This window comes from Zingiber officinale, chromosome 4B (genome assembly GCF_018446385.1).
Source record: "Zingiber officinale cultivar Zhangliang chromosome 4B, Zo_v1.1, whole genome shotgun sequence".
NCBI classification, from domain to species: domain Eukaryota; kingdom Viridiplantae; phylum Streptophyta; class Magnoliopsida; order Zingiberales; family Zingiberaceae; genus Zingiber; species Zingiber officinale.
This window is the reverse complement of record NC_055993.1, coordinates 130,530,200-130,554,211: the sequence shown is the minus strand read 5'-3', so window position 1 is coordinate 130,554,211 and position 24,012 is coordinate 130,530,200. Positions and strand designations below refer to the sequence as shown.

The following is a 24,012-nucleotide window of genomic DNA, read 5'->3' as shown; positions in this document are numbered from 1 at the left end:
GTGACTTAGTGCTTTGATGCTCACCGCCACTGCTGTTCGTATCTCCTCGGAAGTGGAGCCAATCCGCTCCATTAAGGCCACGCATGCGCGGCATGGCGCACATTAAATGCGTCGAGTGACCGAGCGCCACGTGGCGCTCATCGCGTGGCGGTGACGTTGCTTACGATGGGACGCCGCCATTTGAAATGAACGGTTGGATGCAGGTGTCGATTGGCGTGCCCTGCATCCAACGGCTGAGGCCGATTGGCCTCAACCCTATAAATCCTCCGCTTCGTCCTTTCGCCACACTTCTGCTCATGCGTCTTCGTCTCCATCCTTCGTTGCTGCGAAACTCCAGCGACTTCGGCTTCCCGCGTTCAGCGAGCTTTCGCCCTTCCGTCGATCTTTTCCGCTCGTTCGGCCTTTCCCTTTCGCGTGGGACTTCTTTTGTTCCCTTGCTTGCGAACTTTTATCTGTCCTCCGTTTCCGAGTTTGTTTCGGCTTCCTTCCTTCTTTTTCTTGGTACTTTAGTCATGGCAAGCACTTCCGTACCCATTGTTGATGTTCATGGCCCTTGGTATCTGACCATGGAGAGTCGGTTTGATGAAGAGGGCGCTCGGCGTCTTGTTCGGACGTATGGGATTCCTGATGACCATGAAATAGTTATAGCCGACCCGACCGACCAGCCCCATGACCCTCCGATCGGTACAGTTTGTTTTTTTCTAGACCAATTCCAGGGCGGCCTTAGATTTCCTACCCATCCCTTTATTTTGGAGGTTTGTAATTATTTCCGCGTCCCGCTCGGCCAACTTGTGCCGAATTCCTTTAGGCTGCTGAGCGGGGTGGTCGTCCTCTTTAGGCTGCACAGTATCCCACTCGACCCCAAGATATTCCACTATTTCTTCTACCCCAAACAATCCGAGTTGGGCACTTTTATTTTCCAAAGTAGAATAGGCTTCAAATTTTTTGATAATATGCCGACCTCCAACAAGCATTGGAAGGAGTTCTTCTTCTATGTACGACTCACCGAGCGGCCAGCATTCCGAACCAAATGGCAGACCGCTGTGCCGACCCAGCCGGAGCTCGGCAAATTCAGAAGCAATCCGGCCTACCTTCATGCGGCGAACTGGTTGTCCGGTCAGCGGTACAAAATCGACCAGTTGCTTCTCAAGGGGGTGTTGTATATTTTTGGATTATCTCCCGTTCGGGCCAATCTCCCCTACCGCATGGGTAAGGACTCTTTACTCCCTTAGCCTTTTTTGTCTAACTGATTTTAATTTCTTCCACTGCAGCTGAAGTCATGTGGCGCTCCAAGGCTACCGCTCATCAGAAATTGAAGGCCGTGGAAATTGAGGCGGCTACCAAAAAAGAGCTCGCCGAGCGGGGTCTCATCCCCAGCCGCCCGGCAGATGCAGGAGAGGGGGGGGCACAGTCCGCCCCTGAAACAGAAGTTGCCCCATCCGCTTCGACGGAGGTTGAGGCGGATCCTGTTTCCTCTGCCCCCGCCGAGCTAGGAGTCCCCCAGGTCGGGGATCCACCACTGGAAGTTCGGCGAAAACGTCGAAGAGACTCCAGTCTTCCGCCGACCAAAGAGGGCGAGCCACAGGCGCCGACCGGGGTCGCTTCGCCAGATCGCACGCCGTCACGGATCGGGACCCCAGTGGCCTCGCCCACCGCACAGCCCTCTGGCTCTCCTCCACGGACTCGTCGTCGCTTACGACGGTTGGGCAAAACTTCAACCATAGGGGAGTCCTCGGGCCAGGCGACTGCGGCTGAGGAAGTGCCGGCCGGCCACCCGACCATCAAGACTACCCTTCGATTCCCCTCGGAGGAATATTTATTGTCCGCCGATCGGCCATCAAGCCCCGTTCATGAAGTAACCCTGACGGGTCCACTCGCCAAGCTTTTCGAGGACGCGCAGATTCAGGTGGCCCTCATGACGCCCAAGCAGCTTGGCGATAACAACATGCAGCAGGCCACTCAGGTAAATTCATTTTTTTTTTCTGTGTCATGCTACTGTTTGGTTCCTGATTTTATTATTTCCCTTACAGCGTTGGGCTGAGCAAATCGCCACTAGCCATCGGCTAGCCGAGCTGGAGGATCTCGTGGAAAAACTCCAAGTGTCGGGGGGTCCGTCGGCCGAGCGGGAGAAACAAGTCCTCGAGGCCGAACAGAAGAAGTCCGCCGACCTGGCTACAGAGGTGGCTCGGCTAGAGGGCCAAGTCAAGAAGCGCGAAGCGGAGGCCAAACGCGCTACTGCCCGGAAGAAGCGAGCGGTAGCTGATCTGGATAAAATGAAAGTAGATGTCCGTGCGCTAGATCAGCGATCCAAGGATCTGGAGGCCCAGCTGAACGCCGAGCAGGAGGTCCGTTCGGCAGAACGCACTAAGGCTGAGGTGGACTTGAAGGCAGTCCAAGATTCCTTAACCGCCTCCCGGGCGGTGCTCAAAAAATATAAGGAGGGAGAGCCGAATCGCTTAGCAGCAGCGCGCCAAGCATACCTCCGCTCGGAACGGTTCGGCGCAAAATTCGGCGGCAACTTCTCCTCAACTTTCGCCGAGGCGGTCAAGGTCACCATGGCGTACTTGAAAAAGGGTGGCCACCTTCCTGCGGGAATGCACATTCCCGCCTCCGACCTGGCGACCATGATAAATGATATCCCGGACGCCTTTTTTAATTTTGAGGACCCAGAGTGAGGCGAGTTCTTCCAAGTACTTCTTGTACTTCATCCGCTCGGCGGATGTAAAATTTTTGTACGTGCCGTTCGGCATAATTGCGTTCCTCTGCTATGTTTGTCCTTCATTGCCCTCTTCTGTCTGTTTGGTGCTCATTCGTAGAGTCAGTTAAGCTATACGTGTTTCCCACTAGACAACCGATCAGGTTAATCAATTGACTCGTTTTCCTCGACATCGTTTAGCGCTTGGCTATGCTGTTTGCATTCAGTGAATGCGAAGTATTGGCAAACCGACGGCCGATCGAACTTAAACAATTTAGTACTTGCGAACACTCGTTATTTGGCGTCCTTAGTTCCGTCCAGTAAGTTCACAGTCGGGGGCCTTCGCTCTCGAGCTCCCAGATCGGATATTTATAGCCGATCGGCGCGGCTCTCGATCTTTAACGACGGAGCTCGTCGGCGCGGATGCTTATAGCCGATCGGCGCGACTCTCGATCTTTAACGATGGAGCTCATCGGCGTGGATGTTTATAGCCGATCGGCGCGGCTCTCGATCTTTAACAACGGAGCTCGTCGGCGCTATAGCCGGTCGGCCCGCCTCTCGATCTTTAACGCCGGAGCTCGACGGCGGATATTTATAGCCGGCCGCCGGCTCTCGATTTTAACGACGGAGCTCGTCGACCGCTCGGACATTTATAGACGCCGATCTCGATCTTTAACGCCGGAGCTCGACGGCGGATATTTATAGCCGGTCGGCGCTCTCGATTTTAACGACGGAGCTCATCGGTTCCGCTCGGACGTTTATAGCCGACTCGTCTCTCAATCTTTAACGCCGGAGCTCGATGGCGTGAATATTTATAGCCGGCCGCGGCTCGATTTTAACGACGAGCTCGCGGCGTGATGTTTATAGCCGATCGGCGCGGCTCGATCTTTAACGACGGAGCTCGCCGGCCTTCCGCCGGACGTTTATAGACGCCGGCTCGTCTCTCGATCTTTAACGTCGGAGCTCGACGACGCGGATATTTATAGCCGGCACGGCTCTCGATTTTAACGACGGAGCTCGTCGGCTTCCGCTCGGACGCTTATAGACGCCGGCTCGTCTCTTTAACGCCGGAGCTCGACGCGCGGATATTTATAGCCGGCGGGCCTCTCGATTTTAACGACGGAGCTCGTCGGACTTCCGCCGGACGTTTATAGACGCCGGCTCGTCTCGATCTTTAACGTCTGAGCTCGACGGCGCGGATATTTATAGCCGGCCGCCGGCTCTCGATTTTAACGACGGAGCTCGTCGGCCTTCCGCCCGGACGTTTAGACGCCGCCTCGCCTCTCGATCTTTAACGCCGGAGCTCGACGCGCGGATATTTATAGCCGGTCGGCGACTCGATTTTAACGACGGAGCTCGCGGCCTTCCGCCGGACGCCGATCGGCGCGCCTCTCGATCTTTAACGCCGGAGCTCGACGCGGATATTTATAGCCGGCCTCTCGATTTTAACGACGGAGCTCGCCGGCCTGGCTCTCGATTTTAACGACGGTAGCTCGCCGGACTCCGCCGGACGCTTATAGACGCCGCTCGCCTCGATCTTTAACGCCGAGCTCGACGGCGCGATATTTATAGCCGGTCTCTCGATTTTAACGACGGAGCTCGTCGTTCCGCTCGGACGCTTATAGACGCCGGCCCGTCTCTCGATTTTAACGGAGCTCGTCGACGCGGATATTTATAGCCGGCGCGGCTCTCGATTTTAACGACGGAGCTCGCCGGCCTTCCGCCCGGACGTTTATAGACGCGGCCCTCGATCTTTAACGCCGGAGCTCGACGCGGATATTTATAGCCGGCGCGCTTTTTAACGACGGAGCTCGCCGCCGCGGATAGCCGATCGGCGCGGCCCTCGATCTTTAACGCCGGAGCTCGACGCGGATATTTATAGCCGGCGGCTCGATTTTAACGACGGAGCTCGTCGGACTTCCGCTCGGACGTTTATAGACGCCGGCTCGTCTCTCGATCTTTAACGTCGGAGCTCGACGCCCCCGGATATTTATAGCCGGTCGGCACGGTCTCGATTTTTAACGACGGAGCTCGTCGGACTTCCGCTCGGACGTTTATAGACGCCGGCTCGTCTCTCGATCTTTAACGTCGGAGCTCGACGGCGCGGATATTTATAGCCGGTCGGCGCGGCTCTCGATTTTTAACGACGGAGCTCGTCGGCGCGGATATTTATAGCCGGTCGGCGCGGCTCTCGATTTTTAACGACGGAGCTCGTCGGACTTCCGCTCGGACGTTTATAGACGCTGGCTCGTCTATCGATCTTTAACGTCGGAGCTCGACGGCGCGGATATTTATAGCCGGTCGACGCGGCTCTCGATTTTTAACGACGGAGCTCGTCGGACTTCCGCTCGGACGTTTATAGACGCCGGCTCGTCTATTGATCTTTAACGTCGGAGCTCGACGGCGCGGATATTTATAGCCGGTCGGCGCGGCTCTCGATTTTTAACGACGGAGCTCGTCGGACTTTCAAGGCTAACTCCTTACCAGGCCGAGCGGCCTTGGCCTTCGTTACTTTGTTGGCGATGCCTTGTTTGTTCTCTTGATTTTTCATATCTGCATTTCAAGCATTCAGTCGAAAAAAGTACACAGGATGATTTACATAGGCACACCTTTCACCCCGCCCGGTAAGGCTGGAGGTGGTTCGCGCTCCACGGCCTATCTAGCTGCCGACCTTCCTCATCCTCCAAATAATACGCGCCCGAGCGGAGCTTCTCGATGATTTTGAAGGGACCTGCCCACGGGGCTTCAAGCTTGCCGACGTCGCCGGCCGGCTTGACTTTCTTCCAGACCAAGTCGCCGACCTGGAATGATCTGGGGATTACTCGACGGTTGTAGTTCTGCTTCATCCGCTGCCGGTATGCCATCAGCCGAACGGACGCCTTGGCTCGCTCCTCTTCGACCAAATCCAGCTCCATGTTCCTCCGTTCGGCGTTGCCATCATCATAGCTCTGGATCCGGACGGACTCAACGCCGACTTCCACCGGAATGACTGCCTCGCCGCCGTACACCAAATGGAAAGGCGTGACGCCCGTTCCTTCCTTTGGAGCCGTTCGGATGGCCCACAAGACGCCCGACACCTCATCTGGCCAGCTTCCTCCGAGATGGTCGAGCCGAGTGCGTAGAATGCGAAGGATTTCCCGATTGGTCACTTCGGCTTGACCGTTGCTCTGGGGATAAGCCACAGACGTGAAGTGTTGCTCAATCCCATAGCTCTTGCACCAATCTTCAAGCAACTTTCCTGTGAATTGCCGCCCGTTGTCGGACACAAGCCGACGCGGGATGCCGAACCGACAGATGATGTGTTGCCAAAAAAATTTTTTAACCATCTGTTCGGTGATCTTTGCCAGCGGCTCGGCCTCCACCCACTTGGAAAAATAGTCGACCGCCACTAGTAAAAATTTCCTCTGCCCGGTCGCCGTCGGAAATGGACCGACAATATCCATTCCCCATTGATCGAATGGGCATGAAACGGTTGATGCCTTCATCTCCTCTGCCGGTCGGTGGGAGAAGTTGTGATACTTCTGGCACGAAAGGCACGTAGCTACTGTCCGAGCGGCGTCTATTTGTAAGGTCGCCCAAAAGTATCCAGCTAGCAGGATCTTCTTAGCTAGTGATCGTCCGCCCGGATGTCCTCCGCACGATCCTTGATGTACCTCTTGGAGGATGTAAGTCGAGTCTTCCGAGCTCATGCATTTCAACAGCGGGCGAGAGAAAGCCTTCTTGTAGAGCTGATCGCCAATGAGTGTGAACCGATCGGCCCTCCTTCTGAGCAACTGGGCTTCGTCCCGATCGGCCGGTGTGGCTCCCGAGCAGAGGAACTCTATGATGGGTGTCCTCCAGTCGCTTGGAAACGTGAGGCCTTGCATCCGATCGACGTGCGCCACCAGCAGTACTTTTGAATGGCGACCGGCGTTATTGAGCTTGCGAGTTTGGCTAACTCATCGGCCGCCTGGTTCTCCGTTCGGGGAATCTTCTGAATAAGCACCTCTCGGAAAGTAGCTTTGAGTTTTTCAAAGGCCTCAGCGTAGAGTTTAAGCCGAACGCTGTTGATTTCAAAGGTGCCAGAAAGTTGCCGAGCGGCCAACTGTGAATCCGAATAAAGTGTCACCCGACCGACTCCCACATGCCGTGCTGCTTGCAATCCGGCTATGAGGGCCTCATACTCTGCTTCATTGTTGGTGGCTTTGTAATCTAACCGGACGGATAGGTGCATCTTTTCTTCTTGAGGTGAGAACAGCAATATTCCAATTCCACTTCCAAGCCGAGTGGAAGACCCATCCACATATATTCTCCACATAGCTTCCGGCTCTGGCCTTTGCACTTCGGTCACAAAATCGGCCAAGGATTGCGCTTTGATCGCCGAGCGGGGCTGATATTGGATGTCGAATTCACTTAGTTCTGCCGTCCACTTGATGAGCCGTCCGGACGCTTCTGGATTCAACAGTACTCTTCCTAGTGGACTGTTCGTCCGGATAATGATGGTGTGAGCCAAGAAATATGGTCGAAGGCGCCGAGCGGCTAGAACCAAAGCAAAGGCCAACTTCTCGAGCCCGGTGTAACGAGATTCAGCATCTTTTAAAATGTGGCTCAGAAAATACACCGGCTGCTCCTCGCCGCTGGACCTTACAAGTGCCGAGCCCACAGCATGCTCGGTTGAAGACAGATAAATATAAAGTGACTCACCCCCGATCGGCTTGGCTAGCACAGGCAGGGAATTAAGATATGTCTTCAATTCTTCGAATGCTTGGTCGCATTCCTCGTCCCAGTGAAATTTAGTGGCCTTGCGCAAAATTTTGAAGAAAGGGAGGCTCCGGTCGGCAGTTTTGGAGATGAATCTGGACAATGCGGTTATCCGACCGGTCAACCGCTGCACTTCCCTTGTACTTCTTGGAGGCGGCATGCCTTGTAGAGCTTTCACCTTGCTGGGATTTGCTTCAATTCCCCGCTCGGTCACTATATACCCCAAGAAACGCCCTCCTTTTGCTCCGAACAGGCACTTCTGGGGATTTAGCTTGACTCCATATTTGCGTAGCGCTCGGAAGGTTTCTTCCATGTCCTTGAAGAGATCGGCCGCTCAGATGGATTTGATAAGAATGTCGTCCACATAGACTTCCAGATTCCGCCCGATCTGCTCCCTGAACACTTTGTTCATCAAGCGCTGATAGGTGGCCCCGGCGTTCTTCAATCCGAATGGCATCACATTATAGCAATATGTGCCGTCGGCCGTTACGAAGCTTACTTTTTCTTGATCTTCCCGGGCGAGCGGCACTTGATGATATCCTTGGTAGGCGTCGAGCATGCAAATTAATTCGCAGCCGACCGTAGAGTCCACCAGCTGATCTATCCGGGGCAGGGGATAAAAATCTTTGGGCATGCTTTGTTTAAGTCCCGAAAGTCAATGCAGACTCTCCACTTGCCGCCCGGCTTGGAGACCAATACTACGTTAGCCAACCAGCTCGGGAACTGCACCTCGCGTATATGGCCGGCCTCCAAAAGCTTCTCGACTTCCGCCCGGATGATGGAGTTCTGCTCGGCACTGAAATCTCTTTTTCTCTGCTTTACCGGCCGAGCGTCCGGTCGGACATGTAACTCGTGCTGCGCTATGCTCGGCGAAATTCCGGGCAACTCATGTGTCGACCAGACGAATACATCATGATTTCGTCGGAGGCATTGGATCAGCTCCTCCTTCTGTTTCTCCTCCATATCAGAGGCAATAAAAGTTGTAGCCTCCGGTTGGGTCGGGTGAATCTGCACTTCCTCTTTTTCTTCATAAATTAGAGAGGGTGGCTTTTCAGTGATGGCATTCACCTCGATTCGAGGCGCCTTCCGAGCGGAGTTGGATTCTACTCGGATCATCTCGATGTAACATCGCCGAGCTGCTAGCTGGTCTCCTCGTACTTCTCCCACTTTGTCCTCCACGGGGAACTTGATCTTCTGATGGAAGGTTGAGACGACCGCTCGGAATTCGCTGAGCGCCGGTCGTCCCAAAATGGCGTTGTAGGATGAGGGAGAGTCGACCACCACGAAGTTTATGGTCCTGGTCCTCCTGAGCGGCTCCTCTCCCAGCGAAGTAGCCAGCCGGATCTGTCCGACCGGCTGAACTTCGTTGCCCGTAAACCCGTAGAGCGGGGTCGTCATGGGCAGCAGCTCGGCTCGATCAATTTGCAGCTGATCGAACGCCTTCTTGAATATGATGTTGACCGAGCTCCCTGTGTCAACAAATATGCGGTGAACAGTGTAATTTGCTATTACCGCTTTAATGAGCAGAGCGTCGTCGTGGGACACTTCAACTCCTTCTAAGTCCCCAGGCCCGAAAATGACTTCCGGTCCACTTGCCCGCTCTTGGCTACAACCGACTGCGTGGATCTGGAGCTGCCGGACGCCCGCCTTTCTGGCTCGGTTGGAGTCTCCTCCGGTCGGCCCCCCAACAATAACGTTGATCTCGCCTCGGGAAGTGTTGCTCCTATTTTCCTCTTCTCGAGCGGACGATCGGGACCGTTCTCTGGACGCTCGGCGGTTCTCCTGTCTTGGAGATCGGTGCCGATCGGGCGTCTGTTGATGTCGCCTCTCGGTGCGGGTCCGGTCGGCTTCATGGGTCCTTTGTCTCCGGTCGATGGAAGGAGACCGTCGTTCGGCATTCCTGGGAACGAGATTAGCCACGAAGGGAAGGCTTCGACAATCCCTCGTGTTGTGCGTATCCGTCCGGTGGAAGGAGCAGAACATAGGGGTCCATCTCTTCTTTGGCTTGATCCGAGCGGCAGCTACTTCTTGCACTTAGGACCTCACACGAGGGGAGCGGATTACTTCGGCCCTTGGTCCTCTAGGCGGCTGATGAGCGGCATGCTGTCTCCGTTCGGCCTGAATAGGCGCCCTCTCGGTTGGAGTTTCCTTTTTCCGGGCGGCTTGCGCTTCTTCCACATTGATGTATTCATTGGCTCGGTGTAGCATGTGATCATAATCTCGGGGCGGCTTTCGGATGAGCGACCGGAAGAAGTCCCCATCCACTAGGCCTTGTGTGAAGGCATTCATCATGGTCTCCGATGTGGCCGTTGGAATATCCATTGCCACCTTGTTGAACCGCTGGATGTAAGTTCGAAGCGATTCTCTCGGCTCTTGCTTGATGGCGAACAAGCTGACACTTGTCTTCTGATAACACCGACTGCTGGCGAAGTGGTGGAGGAAGGCCGTTCGGAAGTCCTTAAAGCTTGTGATGGATCCGTCCGGCAGCCTCCGAAACCACCGTTGAGCCGATCCCGAGAGAGTGGTAAGAAAAACTCGGCATTTTACTCCATCTGTGTATTGATGGAGCGTAGCCGTGTTATCAAACTTACCTAGATGATCATCCGGGTCTGTTGTTCCATTGTACTCGCCGATCGTCGGAGGCACGTAGTGCTTGGGCAGAGGGTCTCGTAGAATAGCCTCCGAGAATTGGCGATTGATCCGCTCGGGGGATGCATCCGCTCGGGGGGTTTTCCCCTTTATGTCATCTCGCCTAGGCATCTCGTCTGAAGAAGATCCTCTATCTCTTCGAGCTGGTACGGCTTCAGGGGTGCGAAATAAGGCTCGATGGAATGCGACGGTGGCTGGAGGTGCTTCCGCTCGGCCACCTGACGCAGATGTTGCTTGTTGCTCCGGCCGCTCGGCTGCTGCTTTCTGTTTTTGCTCCACAAGTTTGGCGGCCCTCATCTCGACCAGAGCGTCGAGTTCTTCTGTTGAAAGCGCCACCGTGTGTTGTCGTCCAGCCTCGTCCATCGTTTCCGTTCGGCTGCAGGTGCGTTCCCACAGACGGCGTCAAATTGATCCTGTCCGAATCAGAAGTCAAAGGACGCTGGGGACGTGGCGCTCCCTGCTGGATCCTCGAGTGCTCCGGCGAACCTGCAACAAAACCGAGGCGGGAGGGGTGTCCCGGCGACGGCCCTCCGACGCTCAAGTCAGGCGAGGAAAATTGATCCTGTCCGAATCAGAAGTCAAAGGACGCTGGGGACGTGGCGCTCCCTGCTGGATCCTCGAGTGCTCCGGCGAACCTGCAACAAAACCGAGCCGGGAGGGGTGTCCCGGCGACGGCCCTCCGACGCTCAAGTCAGGCGAGGAATAACAAAGAGGTGGCTTCCGAGATGCAAAAACCCAGCGTACCTCCGGTGAAGAAATGGAGGCCTTATATAGACCTCTCGAAGGAGCCTGGGCGCGCCAATCAAAGCAATCACCTGCTTTCGACCATGCCCAGGTATGAGTTTGTCAGAAGGACATCCATAAGGCCATACCGCTACTGTATCAACCTCTCCATGATGTGACGGCGAGATCTTCCATCGTGCAATCTTGTGTACGGCCTAATCATCAGACATGCCTTTGCTGACATCCCCTATCCCGAGCCGAACGAATAGGCCGCTCGGCTAATCTTTGTATCCTCGCCCTTATCCTGGCCGAACGGACCACCCGCTCGGCCCTTCGGTCTCAGCCGGGCAGACACCCGCTCGGCCATCCAGTCTTCCCGCCTTGGCCTCGGAAACCCAAGCTCATGGCTGGGTTATCTCTTGCTCCGCTCGGACCTGCTCAACTGCTCGGCGCGACCATTACCCACTTAGTCAGCCCTCCATCTTTCCTCAGGCTGGGACCCTTCAGGAAGTGGGTCCCCCATTCTTACCGCCGGATCAATTGGTAAGAGCTTATTAATGTTCATCTTATTGATGTTTATGAACCATTCGTAAATAATATTTTATTAATGTTTATTAATAAAATTTTTATCAATAGGCTAAATAAATTAAATAAATAAGTTTGAATTATTAAGACCAATATAATCAAACAAGTAAAAATTTCAAATAATAAAATAAACTTAAATTGAGAGTTCAATAATATCTAAACGAATCAAGCTTGAATTGAGAGTTTGATAGGCTAACTGGGATTATTATTATTTTTTTTTTTTGAATTGAGAGTTTGATAACATCTAAACGAACCAAGTTCAAGCAAAGTTTCAAATAAGATCAAGCTTATAAAAAATAAAGTAAGTCAAGTTTGAACAATCATTTCAAAAGTTTAATTTATTTTAAGCTCGGCTCGGCTCGGCTCGGCTCGGCTCGATTATCTTATTAAATAAATTTGAACATCCTAAATCTCAGTTCGGCACGACTCGACTTATTTACAGCCCTATCAGTGCCTTTGTGCTAAAACTATACATAGTATTTTTTTTAAATGATTAAGAGTGAAGATTTTAAAAAAGATTAGTTAAATTAATATTATACATAATCTATGCCCCAAATGGACTAATCTTACTATTAAATAGGGGTGTAATCGAGCCGAGCCGAACTCTTGGATGTTTGAGTTTGGCTCGTTTATAATCGAGCCGAACTCGAGTTTTATTTAACGAATATATTCATGACTCACGAGCTTATTCGAGCTTTTTATTGAGCCTAAATGAGCTTAATAAATATAAATTATAAATTTAAATATTCATTAAAAACTAAATTATATATATTTTTAAAAAATATAATATTCTTGTTAAAATTTATAATTTTATTCTAATAAATAAATTTAATATATTTGTCTATGCTTTTCATAAGTAGAGTGTAAAATCTATAAATTCAATATCAAAACTATTATTTTTTTATTTAAAAATTGATTCATGAGCATGTTCACGAGCTAACGAACCGAATATTATGAAACTTGAGCTTGGTTTGTTTATCTTAACGAGCCTAATTAAACGAGCTCAAACGAGCTTTTATCGAATCGAGCTTCGAATAGCTCACGAGTGGCTTGACTCATTTATACCCCTACTATTAAATTATTAAAAATCTAGATCCTTTAATAACTAACTCTTAATTGATTTGATGAAGTCAAAAATTATTTACGTTAATGTTTTTTTTACATTGAAAACAATTTCAAAGTTTATTAGTAATTTAAACTTTTTATACTTCTCAAATCATATACGCCTAATTTCTACTATCTGCATCGCTTCTTCTTGCCTCTTCAATTCTCATCAGTTCTTCATCATTCTCTCTTCCTCTCCAATTTTTGCTATAGTTTTTTTGTTTCTTATTATTTTTATATCACAACACATCAATCCATTTGTATTTCATCGATTATTCAAGAAAAATCACAGCCGCATCTATCTATCTCGACATCTCATTGATTTTTTAGGTGATATAATAAATTGTCGCTACATAACTTGAGGTATAATTAATAACTTATTTTTTATATTATTTTTATATTATTTTTTTTATATAAATTAAATCATATTAGTATTGAATAAGGTTGTTTAATTATTATATTACACGCAGCGGAATGGAATGCTTTAGTAATAATAAAAAATCATTCTAAGGATATATTTCCAAACTATATTTTTAAGATGATTTTTTTTTAAAAAAAAATCATATGAAATAAATGTTTGGTTATACTCATGAGAATGAGGATGTCAAACATACATTTATTCTAATTTCAATTGAATTTAATAAGTCTAAATTTATTGATAAATTTTAACTAAAAAATTGATAATCATACAAAGTTCATATTTGAGCGAACAATTTTAAAGAGATTAGTTAAACATAACCATAGACACCTACTAAGAGACGAAACAGACAATATATCAATAATGCAATAGATGATTTCGTTCACCGAGTGTACCTCATCAGCCCATAACAACATAAAAGAAGGTAAATTATACATCGAGAGCGGCCTGAGAGTATTTAATCCTCAAATAAAACTGCAGACCGGACCGGTCAACTGAATATCTGTCGATTAAAAATAATAATAATTTTTTTTAAAAAAAAAACTACACTAAGAACATGTTACGAAGCCATGTCCGACCGATCTGCGTTTCCTTGGAAAGAACATGGAGTTGGTCAGTTTGGTGCCAACCACAAAGAATTATATTGCCCACTTGAAAGCCTCGATATTGACTTCGACCATCTGCTACTGCGACGACTCTTTCCTCCCTCCCTTCCTTCCTTCCTTCTTTCTCTCTCGATTCAACTACAGTCTCAATGTCCAACCCACGCACGAATCGAAGGAGCACAATACGGTAGTAGCGCCGTAACCTCGTCCTCTTCTCCACATCCACCTCCGCGATCGATTCCTCCTTACTGATTCTGCAAAACCGCGCTTTCCTTGCTATTCTGCTTTAGTTGCTAAAGGTCTGGTCGGGTCGCGGCGAAAAATGGCGACGAGGGCGAGATTGGGGCGGCTGTGGAACAGATCCGAGGAGAGGCGAAATGATTCGTCGGAGACTAGGGGGAAGAGCGGCAGCACCGGCTCGAAACATTCCCCCATCAGGATGATCATCGCCGTCTTGGTTGCGCTATTTGTGCTCGTCTTCTTCTACTCCAACGGCACGGTGAGCCTCCCCCCGCCTTGGATCTCGATCTGAAGCTTCTTTGTTTGGATTCTTTCGAGGATTTACTTGTTTCTGTTGTAGTTTTCTCTATGTAGCGAAAACGCCGCCCCTTTTTAATCCTTCACTTGTTTCTAAGCTAATTTTCAGTTCCATTACATAAATCTTCAACTTTTCTTAACGAGAATAAGTTCATTTGATTTCAATCGCTTATAGTGAATTGAGTCGAGCATCCTGAAAATGCTATATTTGGCAAAGGATAACCGAGTGGATCTTTGTTTATTCAATTTTAGCTAGAGCTTGACACTCTTATCGTTGGCGTTCATTGTAGCATAATTTACTCCATTTTGTGTGTGGCTTTTCATGCCAAATTCAACTATACATTAATTTTTAGAGAAAATGAACAACTGGATCGCCTTACTTCACTTCTCATAGCTTATAACATTTATGGAATCCATTTACGCAACTGCAAAAGAAGATTGCATTATTTGAATATAGACATCCTGCCTAATTTTTACCCCTTTGACCTGCTAAACAATGCCTGTATTCATTTGAAAAGGATTGAAAGGATTACATGAACAAATTTGGCCTCATGTTTATCACATTTTATATGTCAGCGTCACAGTATGTTGAAGTCATTAAGGCCGTGGCAAACTACTTTCTGTGTTTACTGGTGATGACATGGTTTTCATAAAACTTTCCTTTCATCCCTTTAAGTAAACATGGAAAAGAAAATCCAACACAATCTAGATTCTAGAGAACGAAAATAATCATAGTATGCCATATAGATGAAACATTCCATTAAATGATTTTGCAGCTAAATATATTTTGTTTTCAGGTTTTTTTTCTGATGTGTGCCAATGTATTTGTAATGACTATCGCACTGCCTTTCTATTATTGTGTCTGTAAATCAAGACATATTTGGTACATAAATAGATTAAATTTCTCCCCAACTTTGCAGAACTTCAGTTGGAGTGAACAACAAGTTGATTCACAAACTCTTGCAGCACAGAGCTCTGAAGCACAATCAGTTCCAATGACTATTAAGGAAACCTTCGAAGCACAATCAAATCCTTCTACTACGACACAACCATCTGAAACACAATCAGCCGCCACTGTTACAAAACCCTCCGAAGTAGAATCAAATCCCACTACCACACAACCATTTGAAGGAGAATCGATTCCTACTAGTACGACACAACCTTCCAAAGCACAAGCAATCCCCATTACATTGAACTGCCCAAACCAAGAAGCACCCATCTGCCAAAGATCTTCTGGTCTAGCTTCTGCTCTCTCCCTTACAACTTCCCAAGAATCCCCGACTTGTCCTGAATACTTCCGATGGATTCATGAGGACCTGCGTCCTTGGAAATCTGATGGAATAACAAAGGAATTGGTTGAAAGTGCCAAAAGTTTAGCAACCTTCCGTTTGGTGGTGCTTGATGGCCGAGTTTATGTTGAGGAATACTTTGGACATTCAATGACTCGGAATGTGTTCACCCTCTGGGGTATCATCCAGCTTATTAACCGATATCCTGGGCGTGTACCTGATCTGGATCTCATGTTCAATTGTGTGGACCAACCATCTGTCAGGTCTGCACAGTATAGCCCTTCTACTCTGCCACCAGTCTTCCACTATTGCAAAGATGATCAGACATCTGATATTCTCTTCCCCGACTGGTCCTTCTGGGGTTGGTAATGACTTAATTCTCCTCTTGGTATTTTGTTGCATTGCCAGTTATTGTTTAGTTTCCAATGTCTAAGTGGTTATGTCAATGTTGGAAGGCCTGAGACCAATATAAAGCCATGGGCGCTTCTGATGGAGGAGATGAAACAAGCAAATGAAGAGATGAAGTGGGTAGATAGGGAGCCATATGCCTTTTGGAAGGGTAATCCAACAATGGGTTCCAATAGGCAGGAACTTCTGAAGTGTAATGTTACTGGGGAGCGGGACTGGAATGCTCGGATCTATACTCAGGTATGGCTTGAATTAGCTCATTTCGGATTTGAGTTTGACTACTAAGTTGTTGCATGTTCTTACATTGCTACAATCCCTTTTGATTCACACCTCCAGAAATGTATTGCATTGAAAGAAAATATGTGCAAATCTACTTTATCTTAGTAAGTAGATTAAGCATTTGCAGGGCTTCTATCAGAAATCCTTTACACTATAGAGAAACAGATATTTGGTGCAGCAGGCATGCATTGGAAAATATATTTGTCATAGTCTAAATTTCATGTTATGTGATCCTTGTCTTTCATCTCTGAAAAACATGTTTACTATTTCTAAGGATTGGAGTCGTGAGGAAAAGCAAGGGTACCAGAGCTCAAATCTTGCTAAACAATGCAACTATAGGTAAATTGCTTCTGATTTCTAATGTATATTCAATCTTGAAAACCAAATATCTTACTTGGGAATCATTTTGGTGAGCAGATATAGGATTTATGTAGATGGTCTTGCATGGTCAGTGAGCCAGAAGTACGTAATGGCATGTGATTCACCCACACTGTTTATCGACACTCCATGGTATGAGGTTTTCCAAAGAGGTCTCATGCCAGGACATCATTACTGGCCTACACCAGCGAACGATATGTGTAGATCTATCAAATTTGCAGTTGACTGGGGCAATAAGCACCATAAGGAGGTATGAACAAAATACCCAATGTCTGGTACACAAATGAATTTAATAAATCGCTTGCCAATATGGGTTCCTAACTGTCATTGGCATTAATAGGCACAAGCTATGGGAAAGGCAAGCTTCAAATTCTTTGAAGAAGAAGTGACGATGGATTATGTTTATGATTACATGTTGCATGTGCTGACTGAATATGCCAAGCTTTTAAAGTACAAGCCTACCATACCAGAGAAAGCCACAGAGATATGCTTGGAATCCATGGCCTGCCCTGCACATGAAAATGTCAAGAAATTCATGTTGGAGTCGATGGAGAAATCAACGCATGTTTTAGAGCCATGCAAATTACCTCCATCTTTCGCTCCAGGGGAGCTCCAACAGCTGAATGACAAGAAAGCCGATGCAGTCAGGCAAGCTATCATGTGGCAGCAAAATGCTTGGTCTGAGAGGAAGAGGTTCTAAGTAGTTGCACATGAAACCAGATCAAAACTAAGGCAGAATCAATTTGAAAGGATTGAAGTTCACAATGTTTTTTGTTTTTAGTATCTCTTGGAAATGTCAGGTGCTATTTAGGTTAGTGAAGGGTTTGAAGATTAGGTTTTCACTTATTCTTTGTGATTCATTTGGCTTTATCATGGATTGTATCACTAGTGTGCAGCATTTCCAATCACCTCTCCAAAGCACAGAAAAACTCCACAGATGTATATGTTAAAAAAACTGCACACAACATAAATTTGACTGCATTCTGCTTTTAGTCATTGTTATTATCATTATATCTTTTATTATATATATATCACCATTTTAAATATGAGTAGGTGATTGAACTGGAGGAAACTCCATTGCTTTCTCATGATAAATGAACTCTATATATGCCCTCTCAGTTTGCTTTGCTTGCCTGTGCCATTGCTGTGTTGCTTATTAGTTATTATCCACAATGCCATAAGTGTTTGAATATTGTCTTTTTGACTTGGACAATATTTTTGGACAGATATGTTATTTTCTTTGTCGTTGGTTACGCTTGAATGGTCCCATAATTTTTAGTTCATCAACAGATAAATTATTTAACTTTATTTTTTTTTAATCTTTGTGATTTGCGTCTCTGGAGTAACATAAAGAGCAAATGCAAGATGATCACACAAGGAACTTCTAAACAATTCTCTAGATTAATGGGAATGGTCGATACATTAGGTATTCTAATTGGCAGCATGATGGAAGAAGGATTTACTAATTCTGAGGATACGAATAAAGACAACAATTTGGGAATGGCAAAAACAAGGGACTAATTTTTCATTCAGTTCTTGAAACATTTTCTCAGAATAGGCATTGACATTTCTCTTAGCTTTACACAATTATAAAAAAAAATGTTAACAGACAAAAGAAAAAAGGTCAAAAAGTATAGGCTCCAGAGTAAAGAAAGCACCACTGAAGTGAGCATTTACATGAGAACTTTTAAGGTTGAATGGTTCGCGATAAAATGTTGAAATACCGTGCTCTACCAGGCGGGTTTGTGATCTGAATAGGAGCAGCAGGAATGCGATTCCACCATTCCTTAATTCTCCTTACCAGCTTCTCGCTGCTGGCTTTCCTCAGTGGCATGTTTCTTGTGTAAACCTCAAGCAGCACCAGTAGCAGCAGGTGTCTGAAAGGTACCAGGGAGAATGCTACTGCCATGATCATCAAGGTAGAAGCAAATTTGGTGGTTGTCTGAAATCAAAATGCTGAATCAGACAAAGACTAAATTCCCTAGATTGTGCTTTTCGACTATTTGTAAAGTTTAACAGTGTAAAATTACCATATAAACGAGATCAAATAAGGGATTAAACAGATCCACAAACTAATCTAAATGTAAGAGAAGTTAAACACAGGTAAAATTTTTGAACATGTTCTCTAGAGAATAAAATGAAAAGTGCAAGCAGAAGACTGATACAAGGTAAGAAACAAACCTGTGGAATTGCTAAAAAAAGAGCTCTAAGTTTGAGAAGAGAAATTGTTCCTATTTGGACATTTGTTTGAAGTTGAGAAACACCATCTTGCAACATCGACAGCAGCTCAACTGTGCCCCTACTTGGAGGAGGTGAAACTTGGAACACTTTGACGGGCTTTCCATTGTTATGATGCTTATGCCAGAACATGCAAACCGAGATGGAGAAGAAAATGCACGGTATGATATACCGGATCCAACCCCTAGGAGACCACAAACTAGAATCATCAATCAAGAATCATAGTCATGTGAAACAAGGGAAAGCTAAATGAACACTCTTGATTAAGAACTATAAAGACTACCTGTAAAGGAGATATAAGATAGAAAACAAAAACACTCTTGATTTGAAAGGTTCCTCCCATGAAGCCAAAAACCTGAGTAGCTTGCCCATCTCAGATAAAGGAAAAAGTATAGCCTGTGATACATAAAGATATCACTGCTTTTTCAACTTTCCAAAACCTATTTCCATAAATCATAAATAACTTCATCATAAAAAATTCAAGAATGTTAAAGGATTCAACTTTTGTTATTGGTGAGTTTTTCTGAAAGACACATGGAAATGTTAAATAGTTGTCCAATATGGCAAGATTAACATCGTCAGCTACCCTGGAGGAAACATGGAAAACCATTTTGCACAAAAGAACTGGAAGAGATTCCTAACACTTGGTCGCAACTTATTTAAAGCCATAAACTATTAAATTAATTAAACATGACAACATCCCAAAAAGTTTTAACAGGGTGTGCTCTAAGTGAGTATCAAAGATATATGCACTGGAGGTTGAGCAGTAAAAAGACGACATAGTCAAGTCGACAATCAGTATTCACAATATGTTCTGCATGATTCCTTTATCGGAAACAGTCAAAGTTTCAGATGTTTTTATTTTTCAGTTTCCGAATTCAAAAAAAAAAGAAAAAAAAAGGAATAAACTCTCACTAAGAAACTCCAACTGACAAGAAGTAAAAACTGAAGTAACGCCCTTTCTCAGACTCCATAGCAGAATTCTTTATGCTATACATAAAAAAGGAAATCGGAGTCATTTTCTGCTACTGGTTTCCCTAAAACAAAATAGAGAGCAAGGAATTACACAATCATACCTGAATCACAGCTAAATTTGTATTAATGTCTACCACTTTGACCTGATCAAATGTCGCATCTGCTGCCTCAGCCCTATAGGAGTAACAAAATGATTTTTTAACAGCAGTTTGGAGTGGACATGTCTGACCAACATGGACATTACCAACCAAAATGTCATTTTCTTCTGGATTATCGCCCTTCTTCAGTAACAGAAAACCCATCCTGGTAAGTGCATATAATGAATCAGATAATGGTCCAACTAATGGCATCTCCTCTGATATAGTCAGGATCCCAGCATGGTTCTGAAATTCCATCTGCATGAGTTCCAAGTGACTATGCAAGGCTTCCAAAATCTTGTCACCTTTTGGAAGTTTTTCAGCCAAGTTAAAAGCAAGTATACTCTTAAAGTGTGAGGGTGTGCACTGAAAAGCTTTTTTCACAGCACGATATCTAAAGATACCTAAAATAGCCTTAGCAAGAGCTTCTGCCGTTTGAAACCTTTTGAGTTTATACTTCCTTATAAATTTGTGAGCATTAAGAACTTCCTGAATGACTACAAACCAGTAGTCTCTGTAGGAGTGGTCACTGAACCGAGAGAACTCTAAAAAAATGGGCTGTGCACTGCAAAAGAAAGAACAATAGTGCAAAACAATTTCAAGCAATTATGAAGAACACTATAATTTCCTACCAATGAAGGATGATGAAGCCAAAACTAGGTTTGATAATTGTTTGCTTACACAGAATCGGACTTGTACATAATGGCCTTATCAAAGAGGCGAGCACCCCATGGTCCAGTTAACTCGCACTTGACTACCTGACTTAAGTCCTTGGACAGGTCATAAATGACAGCTTTGTCATATGAAGCAACCCCTGAAGCTTCAAAATATAGAGCATGGCTGGTGAGTGTCAGCCGTCCTGCCATGGAAATATCCTTCTGAGGCTTTTACGTTGATAAATACTCAATTTCTAAATGGAAAAAAAAATACCATGAAAAAGGTGCTTAACCAGGCTTTTTGGAAGTCCCATTTTGTTGCACAACAGATTTAGCATCAGTATCTAATATGATTTCCCCATCAATAAGATTGAACTTATATTTCTGAGGCTGATGTGACTTCCTCTTTGTCGATTGGAGTAGTCTGTAATATACAGATGACAAAAATGTAATATCATGAAACCAAAGACATGAAATTCTATCCTGATTAGTTTTCAATTTTTGATTTGTTCCAAAAGCCAATGCAGTAGTACATGAACAAAAGCAGTCAACACCAGATTTTTTTAATGTAGTTTCAGCATTTTTTTCCAGAAATAGTTAATAGAAAAAAACAATATAGTTTGTAGGAGGGTTCCACCTATAAAACGATCATCATCTAGGAAATATAGCACGATTAAGTTTGGAAATATGGAACAAAGGAAATGTGAATGAAAATGGATGAAATTGGGTCTAATGTATATGAGGAATAGTCTCACATTGGAAAATTTATGGCAACAAGGCTGGCTTATACTGAATCACACCATTGTGATTATTATTGGATAAGATGGTGTCTATCGCGCATGGAGGTGTAAATCCAAAGCCCAATTTGTACTAAAACCAAGTGACTCATGTGTAAGTGTGACTTGTGCGCGTTGAATATGGTTGAGGCAAAAAATGCTTATGTAGTCTAACCTATGTTTTGCCATTTTTTATCCTGAAAGACGATTAATGATTAATGGTCATTAGCCATTAAATCAAGTTAATGGCCATTATTCAATTTAATTACAGAGTTAATGAGCTGCCAGGATTTTGCACCTATAAATTGAGGTTCATCCACAAGGAAGTGTATTATCCAACAGCAATCCACAACCTTTTCTCTGCTCTATCTCCAGCTTCCAATCCTCCTTGCTTCTTCCTTCTCCCAACAATGCTTCTGTGGTAATGCTTAGGCACAAATTGCATAATTTGCAGTTCACCAAATAAGGGATGAAGCAGTTATCGTCACCTTATTAAACCATAATTGCTCCATCCCTTATAGGTCATATGACTGATCTATTTTGGGCATGCATAAAACACCTGAAAGTTCATTTCTCATTTTAATCATCAATTAGAACTAGGCCAAACTATTCACGGATATAAGGCTTTCTTAAGTATACTATATTTTTTAGACAAAGTTCAATGTTCACATATCAAAGTTCTCAATACCATTAATAGTAACTTTGACAGATTGTTTTTTGTCCAACAATAAGAAAAACCAAGCTAGATTTAAAATGATGATATAGATATTTTAAATTTAGATAACCTTGTAAAAATAATGCTCTTAAATTTAGATTGGAAGACTAAGATAATGGAATTTCATAAATCAAAACTAACACTAGTAAAACACGATGAACAAAACCCTAGATAAGTTCTTATGAAAAACACACTAATCAACAAAATTAGCAAGTTCAAAAAAGATATCAAATTCCATACTTGTATAGACTCTTGAGGTACTTGTCATATATAAGAAAATGGAGTTGACCACCTGAGCAGCTAGTAAGTGCATCAAAGAGATTGTGAACAGTCATTGGATCTGCAACAGCAGCACAAGCAGGAGCAATTCGGGCAAAAGCTTCTAGTCCAACAGTCTTCTTACTATTAATCTAACAGAGGCATGAAATAATGATTAGTTTCATGCACACAAAGTATTCTGTCAAAAATGATCTGAAGTCGTCGTTGAATGTTGAAGGATAGAAAAGGGTGGGTAGCTAGTAAGAATGACAACCTGGCTAGCTATTCTCGTTCTACTTGCATAAAATAATGATCCATCATCATCATCAGATTCTGAATTATTTGAGAGAACTTTTTCCTGTTACAATGAAAGGAAATACTCTTAAAAAAAAAAAAGAAAAAAAGTAGATCTCAATTGCCATGACTTTATGTCACAACTCAGACATGAATAAGGGTAACATTTGGGAAAATTCTGTATTGAAGAAAATTAGACCACAGACAAAAGTGGTGTAAAGATAGTTGGGGAAAAAAGAAAGAGATTTCTTTTGACAATTATCGGCATAAGAGCTATGGAGTAGAAGTTCACTAGATAAATTTTAGAGTACACGTGATGATGTAAAATCCAAGTCAAAAAAGAGATACATATATGAAAACTACACAATAACATATAGAAGCAGAAAAACCACATAAAATAAATTTGAAAAATTCCTGCAAATTCCTGTTATAGAAAGTTGTTGAGTGTCTCACTTTTAGTAAGGACTCAGTATCCTTATCAGGTACTTCCCAAGCAAGCATCATATCAAATGTTAAAAGTGAAAACTCCTTATCAGCCAAATAGTCCTGGCGCTGAGTTTGCCTACGAAGAGCTTTGTATGAGCAGTACTCCACAAGGTTCCTAGCATAATCTGCTGGTAACCTGAAATTTTCTGGTAGCTCAGCCTCAAAAGATTGGTGCAGTTGCTCCACCGATAGCATAAGAATCCTGGATCAATTCAAAGGCTTATATGGTTGATTGAAGTATAAAAGGGTGAGGGTTCACATTGGACAGTAGCAGAAGGAGCAAGCTGTGTGTAAGAAAAAGTTTAATATCATTCGAGATTCATTAAAGTTAACATTGCTGAATTCTTAGCAGATAAAAATATGGTTCTCCCTACAGAAAGACCTCGGGCCAACAAATATGCACATTGGTAAAAGGATGGGGGCTAATTATAGGCTTTATTGGCCAATCATTGTTTGGAACAACAATACAAGTACATTGTTCTTCAGAAAAAAGATATCTTTAGAAATCCGAGTTTACATCCTTGGATAATATTATGTACGAGAATCAAAGAAAAAGGGAACCATTTTGCTATCGAGAAAGGTCAACGAACAAGCTTGCAATCAAAGAACCTATGAACTACATCATCGCGTCAAATAGCTAACACAACTTCAATCGGCAGTTTGACAAAACCCTTTTCACCCAAAGAAAAGAAGGGGAAAAAAAAGGGAAATGGAATAACCTAGAGCAACGACGTACGACGGAATCAGCGATGAGGGAGATGTTGGGTATGGGACAGGGAACTGCGGGGTGGTTCTGGCTCCCCATCTCGGCAGCCTTCTTCTCGTCGCCTCCGAGGAAGTTTTCCTCGAGAAAACCCATTTGGGGGGTGGTCGCGCCTATCGTCGTCTCCTTCTTCGTCGCCGTCTCGCTCCGGCGGTGGAAATCGAAGCAAAGAAAGGCCGATCCAATGCAATCCAACCCTGTGTTCCTCCGCGAATTGCTGATACACGTTCATTCCGTTCACGGCGAAGAATTGACATGAGCGGGCAACCGCCATCTTCGCCGACGTGAAATAAATAATAAATAC

General features: G+C 45.2%; 2 protein-coding genes across 3 annotated transcripts; one reads left to right on the top strand and one right to left on the bottom strand.

The window, feature by feature from the left end:
- The first annotated feature begins 13,504 nt into the window (after positions 1 to 13,504).
- On the top strand, positions 13,505 to 17,402 carry LOC121976756 (O-glucosyltransferase rumi homolog). The gene is made up of 7 exons (XM_042529073.1): positions 13,505 to 13,706; positions 13,810 to 14,018; positions 14,977 to 15,710; positions 15,801 to 15,993; positions 16,307 to 16,371; positions 16,450 to 16,660; positions 16,751 to 17,402. The coding sequence occupies exons 2-7, from the start codon at positions 13,842 to 13,844 to the stop codon at positions 17,108 to 17,110; spliced, it is 1,740 nt and encodes a 579-aa protein (XP_042385007.1). The 5' UTR covers positions 13,505 to 13,706; positions 13,810 to 13,841; the 3' UTR covers positions 17,111 to 17,402.
- Positions 17,403 to 17,909: 507 nt separating this feature from the next.
- On the bottom strand, positions 17,910 to 23,981 carry LOC121976755. 2 transcript variants are annotated; one of them, XM_042529070.1, is made up of 10 exons: positions 23,665 to 23,981; positions 22,913 to 23,147; positions 22,440 to 22,523; positions 22,148 to 22,317; positions 20,710 to 20,840; positions 20,442 to 20,619; positions 19,725 to 20,325; positions 18,932 to 19,044; positions 18,592 to 18,847; positions 17,910 to 18,352 (listed from the first exon to the last, which is right to left on the bottom strand). In XM_042529070.1, the coding sequence occupies exons 1-10, from the start codon at positions 23,802 to 23,804 to the stop codon at positions 18,098 to 18,100; spliced, it is 2,163 nt and encodes a 720-aa protein (XP_042385004.1). In that variant the 5' UTR covers positions 23,805 to 23,981; the 3' UTR covers positions 17,910 to 18,097. The 2 variants fall into 2 exon arrangements, with proteins under 2 accessions (XP_042385004.1, XP_042385005.1); XM_042529071.1 differs by having other exon boundaries at positions 18,592 to 18,832.
- Between the last annotated feature and the right edge of the window lie 31 nt (positions 23,982 to 24,012).

Coding starts and splice junctions, on each gene's coding strand:
- LOC121976756 (XM_042529073.1), top strand. CDS start 13,842: ATGGCGACGAGGGCGAGATTGGGGCGGCTGTGGAACAGATCCGAGGAG. Junction 14,019..14,976: donor TCTTCTACTCCAACGGCACG/GTGAGCCTCCCC, acceptor CCAACTTTGCAG/AACTTCAGTTGGAGTGAACA. Junction 15,994..16,306: donor ATGCTCGGATCTATACTCAG/GTATGGCTTGAA, acceptor ACTATTTCTAAG/GATTGGAGTCGTGAGGAAAA.
- LOC121976755 (XM_042529070.1), bottom strand. CDS start 23,804: ATGGGTTTTCTCGAGGAAAACTTCCTCGGAGGCGACGAGAAGAAGGCT. Junction 23,148..23,664: donor GTCGTACGTCGTTGCTCTAG/GTTATTCCATTT, acceptor GAATTGATCCAG/GATTCTTATGCTATCGGTGG. Junction 20,326..20,441: donor ATGTACAAGTCCGATTCTGT/GTAAGCAAACAA, acceptor TTTCTTTTGCAG/TGCACAGCCCATTTTTTTAG.